This window comes from Anabrus simplex, chromosome X, assembly GCF_040414725.1.
Source record: "Anabrus simplex isolate iqAnaSimp1 chromosome X, ASM4041472v1, whole genome shotgun sequence".
In the NCBI taxonomy this organism is placed as follows: Eukaryota; Metazoa; Arthropoda; class Insecta; order Orthoptera; family Tettigoniidae; genus Anabrus; species Anabrus simplex.
In genome coordinates, this window is record NC_090279.1 from 198,948,119 (window position 1) to 198,960,697 (window position 12,579).

The 12,579-nt window shown below is 41.2% G+C and overlaps 1 protein-coding gene across 3 annotated transcripts in view; it reads right to left on the minus strand.

Annotated features, from left to right (window-relative positions):
• Positions 1 to 12,579, minus strand: part of LOC136885962 (zinc finger protein 883) — a 48,514-nt gene that overhangs the window by 10,315 nt on the left and 25,620 nt on the right. For all 3 annotated transcript variants that reach the window (XM_068230746.1, XM_068230745.1, XM_067158666.2), the window contains one exon: positions 11,607 to 11,665. In XM_068230746.1, coding sequence (XP_068086847.1) covers positions 11,607 to 11,665 — 59 coding nt within the window. The remainder of the gene's footprint in view (positions 1 to 11,606; positions 11,666 to 12,579) is intronic.

Here is a 12,579-nt window from a genome sequence, read left to right on the forward strand (position 1 = left end):
CAGAAAAATGTAGACACAGCATTGCGATTGTTGCTCGGTAGCGCAGTCCATTGTTTTCTCAACAGATGATGAAGGTCACACGAATAGCGCGACAATCTTGGCTTGTGTTTTCCAACAGATGACAGTGTAGCAGTGAATGAAGAAAGATTGCCGTTTGAGCAAAGCAAGGCTGTATTGAAGTGGTACTGGAAGTACGAAAACATGGAGGTACAACGGCAATGGCGTAATGTGTATGGTACCAACACATACAACAATTTATCGTATTTGGGATTTTACTAGGTCACCTCAAAAATCTGCGAATGAGGGTGCACGTGAAAGCAGGGTTTCGAAATGAAAGATTTTACGTACAACAATGCTCCGCCTCACTACCACAGAGATGTTTGAACCTATTTGGATGAAAATCTATCTGGACGATGGATAGGTTGAAGAGGAGCTGTTGAGTACCCACCACGGTCTCCAGACCTTACACCTCTTTACTTCTATCTATGGGGGATCTTGAAAAATGAAGTTTATCGACAGATGCCAGCTACACAGAATGAGCTACGAGAAACCATCAAGGCGTCTTGTGTGGCTATCACACCGGCAACTCTGATAGCCATAGTTCGGTCAGCAGTTCAGCGGCATCAAAGTTGTTTTGGCTGCTAGTGGGGGTCACTTTGAACACATAAAATAACCTTCCCCCGTGCAAGAATTGTAACGGTATGTCATTTTGATACATTAATACTGACTGTCAAAGAGTGTCTACTTTTTTCTGGATGGCTCTGTATTTACTGTGATTTAGTCAATACGGACCCATTACTGTCCATTATGGTCACGATTATTATTATTATTATTATTAATTTAAAAGAAAAACAAATTGTGGGCTCTGGTTTGTTTATACTTCGGTTTCATTTTGCATACTTATATATATTCTTAGTAATATTACATATTTTAAATACAGTACATGGTTTGATTTTTTAACAGTGGCAACTAAGCTGTAACAATGCCATGAAACTAGCCAGGCAATATAATGTATACCTAAGGTAGCTTAGGATAACCACCCTCCCTCAGCGTAACTGACCTTGCCCTCCACATGCCATGCACGTGTGCAGCGACAACAAACAAGAATGCAGTTATGAGCACGTGCTCGTGGAGTACAGCTGTAATGATTTCGAAGCAAGGTCAGAGAAGCTGGTTGAAAGTTCAGTGCCCTAGAGGTCGCAATGCAAGGCAGTGTTACAAAGGATTGCAAGAGGCTTACTGCAGTGTAGCACGATGGGTCAAGGCCTTCAAAGACGGACGAGGAAATGTGACAGACATGCCGTGGCCTGGTTATCCTGCAGTAAGTGATGACAATGTGCAGAATGTAAACGCGTTAGTGCTGGGGGATTGGAGCAGCATATTTCGTGAATTGGCCAATGATACAGGGCTGGCGCCTTCAACTGTGTTGCAAATCCTGAAGAAGCGGCTGGGAACGTGGAAAATCACATACAAATGGGTTTCACATGATTTGACTGAACATCAAAAATGGCTGAGATATGATGCAGCTTGTACGCACTTGGAGCGCTATGAATGCGAAGGTGAGGACATCTTATGGTGGACAGACACTAGCGACAAGATCTGGGCCAGAAACATGGATCAAATGAGTGGCGTCATCACGGGTCACTGCGAAAAGTAACGGTAGGGCCGACTGGAACCAATGTAAAGGCCATGCTGATCGTTGCCTATGACTTGGATGGTGTTATCATAAAGCATACCTTTCCCAGAGGACGTACCATTAATGCATGCAGACCCGTTCAAGGTCCCACTGTTGTCACTGCCGGAAAATGACGAAGATGTTGATGTTGAGGACTCCACCGTACAAGCTCCTAAAATATCTCATAATGAGGGACTTAAGGCTGTCAAAACCGCCCTTCAGTATTTTGAACAACAAGGTGCATCGGTAATGGACTTACTGTTTCTTTGTCATCTTCGTGATGAAGTGGCAAACCGCAGAGTGCAGTGCGGAAGACAACAGGACATCACAAATTTCCTTTTTAAAAAGTAGCCAGTTTTTGCAAAGTCGGCTAGTTAATTACATTATGGACAGTTTTATGCCTTCATAAAGTATTTTTTGTGAGGTCTGTCTTATCTGGTAAATTACTCTACACTGTGTATTCATTAATTTTCAGTTTCATGTAGTAAAGGCCTTCATAAAGTATGTCCCTTTCCTTTGTTTAAGAATATTTGGGCAGTATTCTCTGTTGTATTCTCAAGCAAATGATACATACAAGTACAGTACTGTATTTTCCGAGGAAACACTCATACTTATTCTTTCTTAACCCCATTACCGGTAACTCAGCATTTTCACAAACTCGGCCACCCTTTGATCCACATTAGGCCGAGTTTTCGGGATTGTAAAGCGGTTCTGTTCAGTGTTGTTCATAGGAACAGTGTGAAGGCTGGGAATGGGTGGTGCAATTATATCAAGAATGAAAGGGTTGCAACACTCTGGAATGAAACTGTGGCTAGGATGATTCTAATAGATGACCGTGCCATATGGAATCGTATCTGTAACAGAGCATATGCCTCACTCCATCCTCTGAAATACCACCATAACATTTTACAGGTAATATGAAAGATCTCGCTTTATTCTATTGTGATGCTGTATTCATAGATGCAACGAAAGAACAAATGAGAAAGATACAAAAGACCATGAATTTACGCATCAGATTTACATTTTCGTTATGCTATGACACACGTGTCGTGCCTTATTACAAGCAAGTTTCCCTCCTGAAATTTTAAGAATTCAGAAATCTTCATGTAGCCGTGTTGGGTGTTCAGATCACTAACTGTGAGAACTCTCCAGTACCCGTCATAAAACTTTACATACCATTCCTCTTTCCACCAACATAATACACGCCCTGTCACTACACTTGCCATTCCCTTTAGCAGGTCATTCATTGCGAGGGGAACTAGATTATGGAACTCTGTTCCAAAAACATGCGCAGCAGTAACTCTTTATAGAGTCTTTCAAGTCTTTCTACAGAAAGTACCTCTTAGATGCATAAGCCAATGGTGTGAATCTTGATGAGTGAATGATGGTGTGTGTGTGTGTGTGTGTGTTTGTATGTAATTTAATTTTCATGAAATTTCATTTAGTAGTTTGACAAATGATATGTACATATTGATATAATTATTATGTTGCATTTATTTTGAATTTATATTACAAATTACTGTACTTTCTTTTAAAATATTTAATATTCTCCACAATTTTTCTGTACAATGATGTGCTTGAGTGTAAAGGAGTCCTAACTACTACAATAAATAAATAAATAAATAAATAAATAAATAAATAAATAAATAAATAAATAAATAAATAAATAAATAAATAAATAAATAAATAAATAAATAAATAAATAAATAAATAAATAAATAAATAAATAAACAAACAAACAAACAAACAAACAAACAAACAAATAAAGAAAGAAAGAAACAAACAAATAAACAAACAAATAAATACGCAAGTTCACAAAAGATTCAGTTGTCCAGCACATATGTTCCCACTGTCCGACTAAGACCCTTGTTTGCTATGGAGCTTTTTTTTTTTTCTTTTTTTTTGCTTTACGTCGCACCGACACAGATATGTCTTATGGCGACGATGGGATAGGAAAGGCCTAGGAATTGAAAGGAAGCGGCCGTGGCCCTAATTAAGGTACAGCCCCGGCATTTGCCTGCTATGAAAATGGGAAACCACGGAAAACCATTTTCAGGGCTGCTGACAGGGGGCTCGAACCTACTATCTCCCGATTACTGGATACTGGCCGCACTTAAGCGACTACAGCTATCAAGCTCGGTGCTATGGATCTTCTCGTGTGCCTTGAGCTTAAACAACCTCTTAAATTTATTTTTGCACATTGAGCATGGGAATAGCGGAACACCAGCATGAGCATTCCAGTGACGAAAAAGACGTCATGTGTGAACTCTTAGGTGATCGCTCAAGGACTTCTGGGTCGCAAATGTCTCCTCAGACTTGGGGCAATTCAGTTGAGAATTCTGAAGAGCAACTGCATAAGTTTTAGAATACGATTTACAATGTATGTTGTAGGTCAGGACCTCTTGTGTGTGGCTTTTGACGTGATGATTAAATTTACAACAATCACCGAATTTGTTATTGCATAATTTACAGTTATAATCCTTAATATGCATATGCTGCTCTAGGGATTTACGAGTGGGATACACCTGATAACATCTCGGACAAGAGAAAGATCGAAGTTTACTGTACATGGGCAGGTGTTCGTCAAGTTCCCAGCAACTGCGAAAAGTCTCCCTACAGACAGGACATACCTGAGGGTGGAAGTCTAAAATGTGCTTCATAAACTCTGCTCTCGTGCCGTAGATCTTGATGAAGACGAAGGAAGAGAACCCCACATCTTGAGACATATACCGATGATGAGAGTGAAGGTGTCTTCGCAACTTATACACGTTTCTGAACTTGCTTCGGCAATGCGAACAAACGTAGGTTGCAATCACTTTATCCTTCAAGGTACACAAGTTTGGGATTGGAGGGATCTCTCCAAGTCCTTCAGCGGAAGAAGGGAAGGAGTGTGATCCACTGGAAAATACTCGATGTTTTATTACATTCCAAACACAACAGATACCTGTACAAATTCAACCATTTGGATTCAACAAGCAAAAATCAGCAAGTGAAATGAAATGCAAATTCCATGATTCGACAGCATTCACAAATGAAGACCACACAGAAAGAACGGATTAAGTCCAATTTTACCAAAAATTAGTTATTAGCATCACTTTATAGTACACTGGCTATGCTTTTGAAGGAATAAAGTTAAATTGCAAAACTGGTTTTAGTCACAGAGGTACTGTTTTTTTATTTTTACAATTTGTTTTATGTTGCAACGACACAGATAGGTCTTATGGCGACGATGGGATAGGAAAGGGCTGGGAGTGGAAAGGAAGTGGCCGTGGCATTAATTAAGGTACAGCTCCAGCATTTGCCTGGTATGAAAATGGGAGATCACCAAATGTACCACATTCAGGGCTGGGTTCAAATCCACTATCTCCCGGATGCAAGCTCACAGCTATGCGCCCCTAACCACAAGGCCAACACGTCCGGTCGTACCAACTGTAACAGCCTGCCTGAATATTGACGGGAAGTAGCTGGGGAGTTAGATAACTTTCTTCTTTAGCATTCCACCTCTCTGGTTCATATATTTTCTGATACTACTGCTACGTAACAGACTGGGTTCACAGCATTCAAGCTATTCAATCCCTACACTGAGACACTGATTGGAATGAGAGGTGTGCGTATTTAACGGAATACTGGCAGAGGAGTGTTCACGGCAGTCTGCGGCCTGGCCATTCCAGCTCTGGAACTTTGGACTGTTAGATCAGTACCGTAGTAATGTTTGTTGAAAGTGAGAAAATGTGCAGCTTTCCATTTGATCGAGTATTTTATATAACATTGCTTTTAATCGCTACATTCCTACTAACGTTTCTGTAATGAGCTACGTTGACTTCAGTTAGCAAAACCACAAAGTCAGTCTTTCTGAGAACCCCGTAGCGTAACACGGGTACATCAGCTAGTATTAACTAAATTGGTTTACTAGTCCAGGAAATACAACAGCCCGGTTCTTAACTGAATAGTCAGCGTCGTGGCCTTCAGTTCAGAGGACCTAGGGTTCGATTCCTGGTCAGGTCGATTTTAATCTAATCTGGTTATTTACCCTGGCTCGGGGACTGGGTGTTTGTGATTGTCCCAACACTCTTCACTTCATGCACACACAACTCACACTACCAACTACCACAGAAACATGCAATAGGCAATATACCCCCCTACATAGGGTTGGCATCGTGAAGGACATCCGGCCGCAAAACAACGCCAAATCTACAGGTGTGACACAGTTCACACAGCAGAAGAAGGAGAAGTAGTTCCAGAATTACAATTTTTTTTGTTTTTTTTTTTTGTTTTATGTCGCACTGACATAGAGAGGTTTTATGGCGACGATGGGATAGGAAAGGCCCGGGAATGGGAAGGAAGCGGCCGTGGCCTTAATTAAGGTACAGCCCCAGCATTTGCCTGGTATGAAAATGGGAAACCACGGAAAACCATCTTCAGGGCTCCCGACAGTGGGGTTCAAACCCACTATCTCCCGGATGCAAGCTCACAGCCGCGCGCTCCTAAGCGCACGGCCAACTCGCCCAGTTACAACAATTTGAATGAAGAATGAATAGAGACACATACGATACACAGGCTGATAATAATATACGGAAAGTTGAATTTCCGTAGTAACTTAATTATGTATTAAGTGCATAGATTAGATAACAATAATAGCACAGAAATGTGCAAAATTTTGGAAACAATTTGGACAGCAGGTGTGGAAGCTACTACATTTCAAACAGTGGTGGTTCGTGCGTGAAGGGCTTTTGGGCGTAGCCCCGCCGCTTTTCCAAAAACATTTAACATTATTTCACTCTGTAATTGATTAGATGAAGATATGGACAAATATAGCAAAGTCGAACTTATGTCGTGTGATATTCAGTTATACAATGTTATCTTTATTATTTTGGCCATAAACACTTTGCTTTTCTATTTTCAAAGAAATGGCAAATGCTTTCAGATTGTGGCTGCTGTCCAGCAAGCACAATGTTTTGTCTTTAGTCTTGAGGCGCTTGGATTGTGGAAATAGAGCCGTTGGTAGGTTCCTAGACTTTGCAAGTGTGCGACGTCCAGGAGGAGCCTGGAAGGACGATGTGGGGTTGTCAGGGGAAGGAAAAGTGCAGGCGGGTGTAAGGGCTGCCCGGCAGAGCCCACAGCAACATCGCCAATCACTTCACAATGTACTGGCCCCTCCTAGAAGACTTTCAGCACAATACGGGGACAATTTTTTGCACAGCGAAGTGTTTACCAGTGGATTGAACAGTTCAAAAGGGGTTGCACGAGTGTGAAGGATGAGGAAAGTTCTGGGCGTCCATCTGCAGCCGTAACTAATGCCAATATTGAACAAGTGTGTGATATGATCCTGATTAACAGACGAGTGACTGCGATGACGTGGCAAACCAAACACACATTAGCCATGGGTCTGCATATGAAATCGTGCATAACAGGCTTAACTTTCACAAAGTCTGTTCGAGATGGGTTCCAAAGAAACTCAATGAAGAGCAGAAGCACAATCGTGCGAGAATGTGTCAGCATCTACTGGACCGTCATGCCAATGGAGTTGAAAAGTTTTTGAAACTGATCATCACTGCAGATGAAACATGGGTTCACCACTTCGAACCAGAGAGCAAACGTCAGAGCATGGAATGGAAGCATCCCGGATCCCACATGCAATGAAAAGCAGGGTGACTATGATGAAAAAGGATATCAATAAAAAGTGTGTACACTTTTCGTAATAAACTACAAAAATTGATTGCAGATACTTATTGGCCCGGTTTCTCCAACTCTGTGTTAAATTTTACTTAACAAATATTAACTAAGCAACTGTTATTAATTTAACACTTCGGTTAAAAGTGCCCTGCTTCACAACCACATTTCCAACTTATGTTAAAGACAAATGAACACATTTCCGTGAGATTTCTGAACGCGTTTGGCAGTGAGCATCTTTTGTTTCTTTATATAAAGCGCCTCTAGCAGTATGTTGGAATAGTATTTTGTCACAGATTTTGGACATTATTATAGTTTATGGTTAACAGAGACTGCCAAGATGTAAACATGTGTAGTAAGAGGCAATAAAAGCATTATTACGATGAATGCGGGACAAACATTGTTGTAAATGTTAATTTTAAAGTGTGCGAGAGTGCTTGAAAAATGAAAGAATTGACTGTTTATATCACAACATTCAATATATTCTTATATGAGGCTCCTACATCACCTACAGCTGGACTCGAACTCAGGTCGTCACGGTTCGTAGATAAGTACGGTGACCACGCGGCCACTGCTCCGCTTTAGTGCAGCACAACTCTACAAGTATATACGCGTTGAATTGGAATCGGTGGATTAATAAATTTTTCAGAAATTATTAGGTTCGGACCTGACATGTTTAAGTAAAATGTGTTTGCCTTTCAGTGTTCTATCACCTCCACTTGGTCCAAAGCGGATCCTGCCTCATGACATTTGTCCTCAATTTTTTCGAAAACGAAAGCATATTAACCTAACCTCTTATACACAAGTTACTGTTGCGTGTCCCCCAACAGGTACATTAATCTCATTGAAATCGATTGGTCTGACCTCTTCTTGTAAAAGCTATAAGCAAGTGCTGCAGTGGAGGTACTGGTAAGTTTCAATCTGTTGGAAACTCTAACCTATTTTCAATTTCTTCTAGTACCTTGTTCATTATGGCTGTGGTAATTAGATATCTTTGTAGAAATCTTTCTTCTGACAACTCTAAAAGGTCGTTTTTCCTTAGTATGGGTCGTCCTTTGCCTTCTTCAGTTTATAAATAGTCTTCATACAGCAGTAAAGCTTCAAACTTAATGTAATCTACATGCCTAAATTTTTAAAATTAGCAGCTGTTAAGAGGTTTAACACAGGGCTGTTGCCATGTTAATTTAACACAAGTATTAACAATTTGTTAGAGTTAACAATTCCTGATGAGACGACCATTTTGTTAAATTATGTGTTAAGTCTCCTTAACAGCAGTGTTAACACTTAACATTCGTTGAAGAAACTGGGCCACTGACTTGTCCTCGCAGAAGCCAGCCGACATATGAAATAGATGATTTACGGTTGCGGTTTGTACAAAAGTGTTGTAGAGTAACTTGGACAGATGGTGGAGTAAATCAGCTGATTTGTGAAAATTCAATATTTGTCATTCTCGTCCCAGGTATAGTTTTGAGATAAGTTATTGATGGAAGTTTATAATTTTCATGTTCCATATCGATGACAATATAATTAAAGACAAAAGACAAAGACACCTCCGTACATGCCATGAAGGCCCTTGGAGGAGTGGAAGGTAAAGGCTTCCACCATTGTTAACCGTGGCACGTGATGGGGTAGAGTGGTTAGCTCTACGCCCGGCCGCCTTTGCCCCCAGGAGTTTACCTGGTATTCATTTTTGGTGTAGGACGAGTGAACCTCAGGGCCATATGCACCTCCGGAAGTGGAAATCTTGTTTCTTAAATTTTACGACTTCCTGGCGGGGATTCGAACCAACGTCCTTCCGGGCGAACCGAGCACGCCTTTACCGCCTCGGCCAGGCAGCCCCTAACAAAATAATTACTGTAGACAAATGAGGTAATCCACCTAATCAATACAATATAAAATTAGTACTTCAATTTATTTTAATCTTGGTACTAGTTTTGACCTATTCATATTAGACCATCATCACCCATAAGAACTTAAAACACTAAAAAAACTAATTGGTCACACATAATTATAACAAAAATAGGTAGCATAATACTTGAAATTTGTTCAGATCCGATTGAATATACACTTTTGGTGAAAAATTAAGATGGAATAGATTGATGCTAAATTAGATCTTAGTGACATGATCCCAGAACTGTGGGGTTAGAAATACATTGACCACTTAAAGTTCTGTTGGATTATCTCCTACCCTTCTCTTTACCACAGAGTGAATTTCACAAACTGACTTACATGTGACATTTACTAGCTACACATTCCCAAATCCAGTCATTACTGACATTCCTACCTGTTGATGTATAACACCTTGTGAAAAATGAAAATCCACAGCCTGTTTCCAGTCATTCGGCCAAGTCAGGAATGGAATGAATGAAGTCCCCATCTAGCGGCGAGGATACAAATTGTGCTGGCTGCTGAAGCCTGTTGCACTCCTCCGGGGCAATGATTAATGAATGAAAGATGAAATGAAATGATACTGGAATGAAATATGGCAGGGAAAACTGGAGTACCCAGAGAAAAACCTGTCCCACCTCCGCTTTGCCCAGCACAAATCTCACATGGAGTGACCGGGATTTGAACCACGGAACTCAGTGATGAGAGGCTGGCGCGCTACCCCCTGAGCCACAGAAGCTCTTGTTACACCTTGTATAAATCTTTAATTATCCATTGGCACTGGCTCTTTGGAAATTGCATCAGATTCACCTTCACCAATAACACTTGAAGATGAATTATTTTCACTTTGCACACTTTCATTGTGTGTTTCAACATCAATATTCTCGAGCCAATCATGAATAACATCATCCACGCCAGTTAAGAGAATAATTTATGAATGGGAAAGTTTGATAGATTTCCTAGTTCTCTGAAATCATTTTAGGATGATGATGATGCTTGTTGTTCAAAGGAGCCTAACATCTAGGTCATTGGCCCCTAATGGAACAAAATGAGACGAAATGTAATGTCAATTTAAAATTCCAAATCATCCAGTGGTCAGAATTCAAAACGTGGTGATGAATGAATGAATATGAATTCAAAACAATCAGTGGATCCGACCCGCAATTCCCCACCTTCCCAGAAACTGAAGAAAACCTACAACCTGTTTTCCAGTCAGTGACCGGGTCAGGGATGGTATGAATGAAGCCCCCACCTAGTGGTGAGGATAGCAATTGTGCCGGCTGCCATAGCCTATCGCACTCCTCTTGGGCAATAATTAATGACTGACAGATGAAATGAAATGACATTGGAGTGTGTTGTTGGAATGAAAGATGACAGGGAAAACCGGAGTACCCGGAGAAAACCTGTCCTGCCTCCGCTTTGTCCAGCACAAATCTCACATGGATTGACCAGGATTTGAACCACGGAACCCAGTGGTGAGAGGCCGATGCGCTGCAGCCTGAGCCACGGAGGCTACTCTCAGAAACTATCTTGAATAGTAATACTGACCAAGGAACTGCTTCTAAAGCACAATCCTGAATCGATGATGCTTGTTGTCTAAAGGGGTCCAAAATCGAGGACAACGGCCCCTCATAATGGTACTTATTGTTAGTAAAGTAGAACCATGGTATTTATCATGTTGCGGTACTAATCAGAAGTAGCAGAGACTCACGATGTTCCACACATTATGGTACTACTCACAAGTAATGTATGTCACACAGTAACGCAGACCGATGGTCTTTCTCACATAATGGCATTACTCATAGGCAAAGCAAACCCATGGTGTTCCTCACCTAGAGGGTACTAATCACAGACAACGCAGACCCACGGTGCCGCTCATATAGTGCTACTAATCATAGGTACTGTAAACCCACAGTGAACACCTCTCTGCTGCTACTGATCACAAGTAGTTTCATGGTTCTAATTCAATCTTCCCTTGGTCGCCCCTTGTAGTCGCTTCTTACAACAGGCAGGGGATACCGAGGGTGTGCTCTTCGTCTGCGTCTACCACCAACAAGGGGTATTTGAGAAAGGACTAGGTAAACAACTGATAGGGAATCTGCCACATGGGAAACAACCCTAAATTCTGATCAGTGGTGATTGATTGATTGATTGATTGATTGACAGCCCTCATGAATTTGATTGTAAAGCTGAGATTAAGAGGTCAATTTTGCTCTGGTACAGGAGTTGCAAACAAAACCTCTTGGGCCCCTAAACAACATAGTCTAATAACCCGGGAAATATATCAAAGCCCGTCAGTTGACATCGGCCATGAAAGACTGCACTGTTATAAGTTCCACAATTATAGTTCAAAATATTCTGTAAGTGTACTCACCAATTTGGAGAAGACCCATTGCTACTGTTTCCATCACTATTGTCATCTGGCATCTCCGTCTACATGGAAAAGAAAACATTTTACTGTATAACAGAATTACATAAATCCAATTACAACATTTAGGTAATGAGCAATATTATAACTTAATTACCTGGATCAATAGCAGCGATTGGGAATTAGAAGTGGGGGGGAGGAAAAAAATTTACAGACAACAAAATGTACTTGGGTTTGCGGGGTGGGAAGATGGGGGTATATACATCCAAACTTTTAAAAAGCTACAAAACTGTAAGTTTTCTGATGCTCTCTGAGAGAATTTCGACAGAGAGGTAAAGGTGGACAATTTACCAACTTTAGTGCTGTAATAATAGTTTTTTGAGATTTTGATTCAATATTATACAATAAAGTCCTTGGTTGTGGCATCATACACAACCATTAACCCAGCTCAAGGGAGATAGGGTCATCTCCCCTATCCTTCACTTCAGTAATTCTTGTCTGGCACATCCACGTTGCGGGAGTGGGTATCCTCCACATCAGTAGGCTGGTGTGAAGGAGAGCTAAGTTCAGGCAGGGACCCAGTCCCACGGGGTATAACGCGGAATCCATGCCCAGGGTTACGGGTGAAGACCTTAACAGCATCTTAGGCAGAGGAGGAGACCTTCGGAATGGCGAAGATGGTGAATGAGTCAACCCATCCTTTCTGGGGAAAATTAGAAGAGGAAACCACTGCCTTGTGGAGAAGAGGGATCTTCAAAGGCTAAGGGAGTAAACCCTGAAGGAAAATCCTCAGGTGCGTTAGGCTGAGCAGGTCAGCAGATGAGTACATTTGTACTTGTTGTCAACTATAATACAAGCCTCGGATGGAAGTTTAAAAACAGAAACGGAACTGACAAGTCTCTGACTACAGTTGCACAGTATGATGGTAATGCTGATGTTCGTGCAAGTGTTAGATCAGAGAACAAGACCCGGTTTGGAA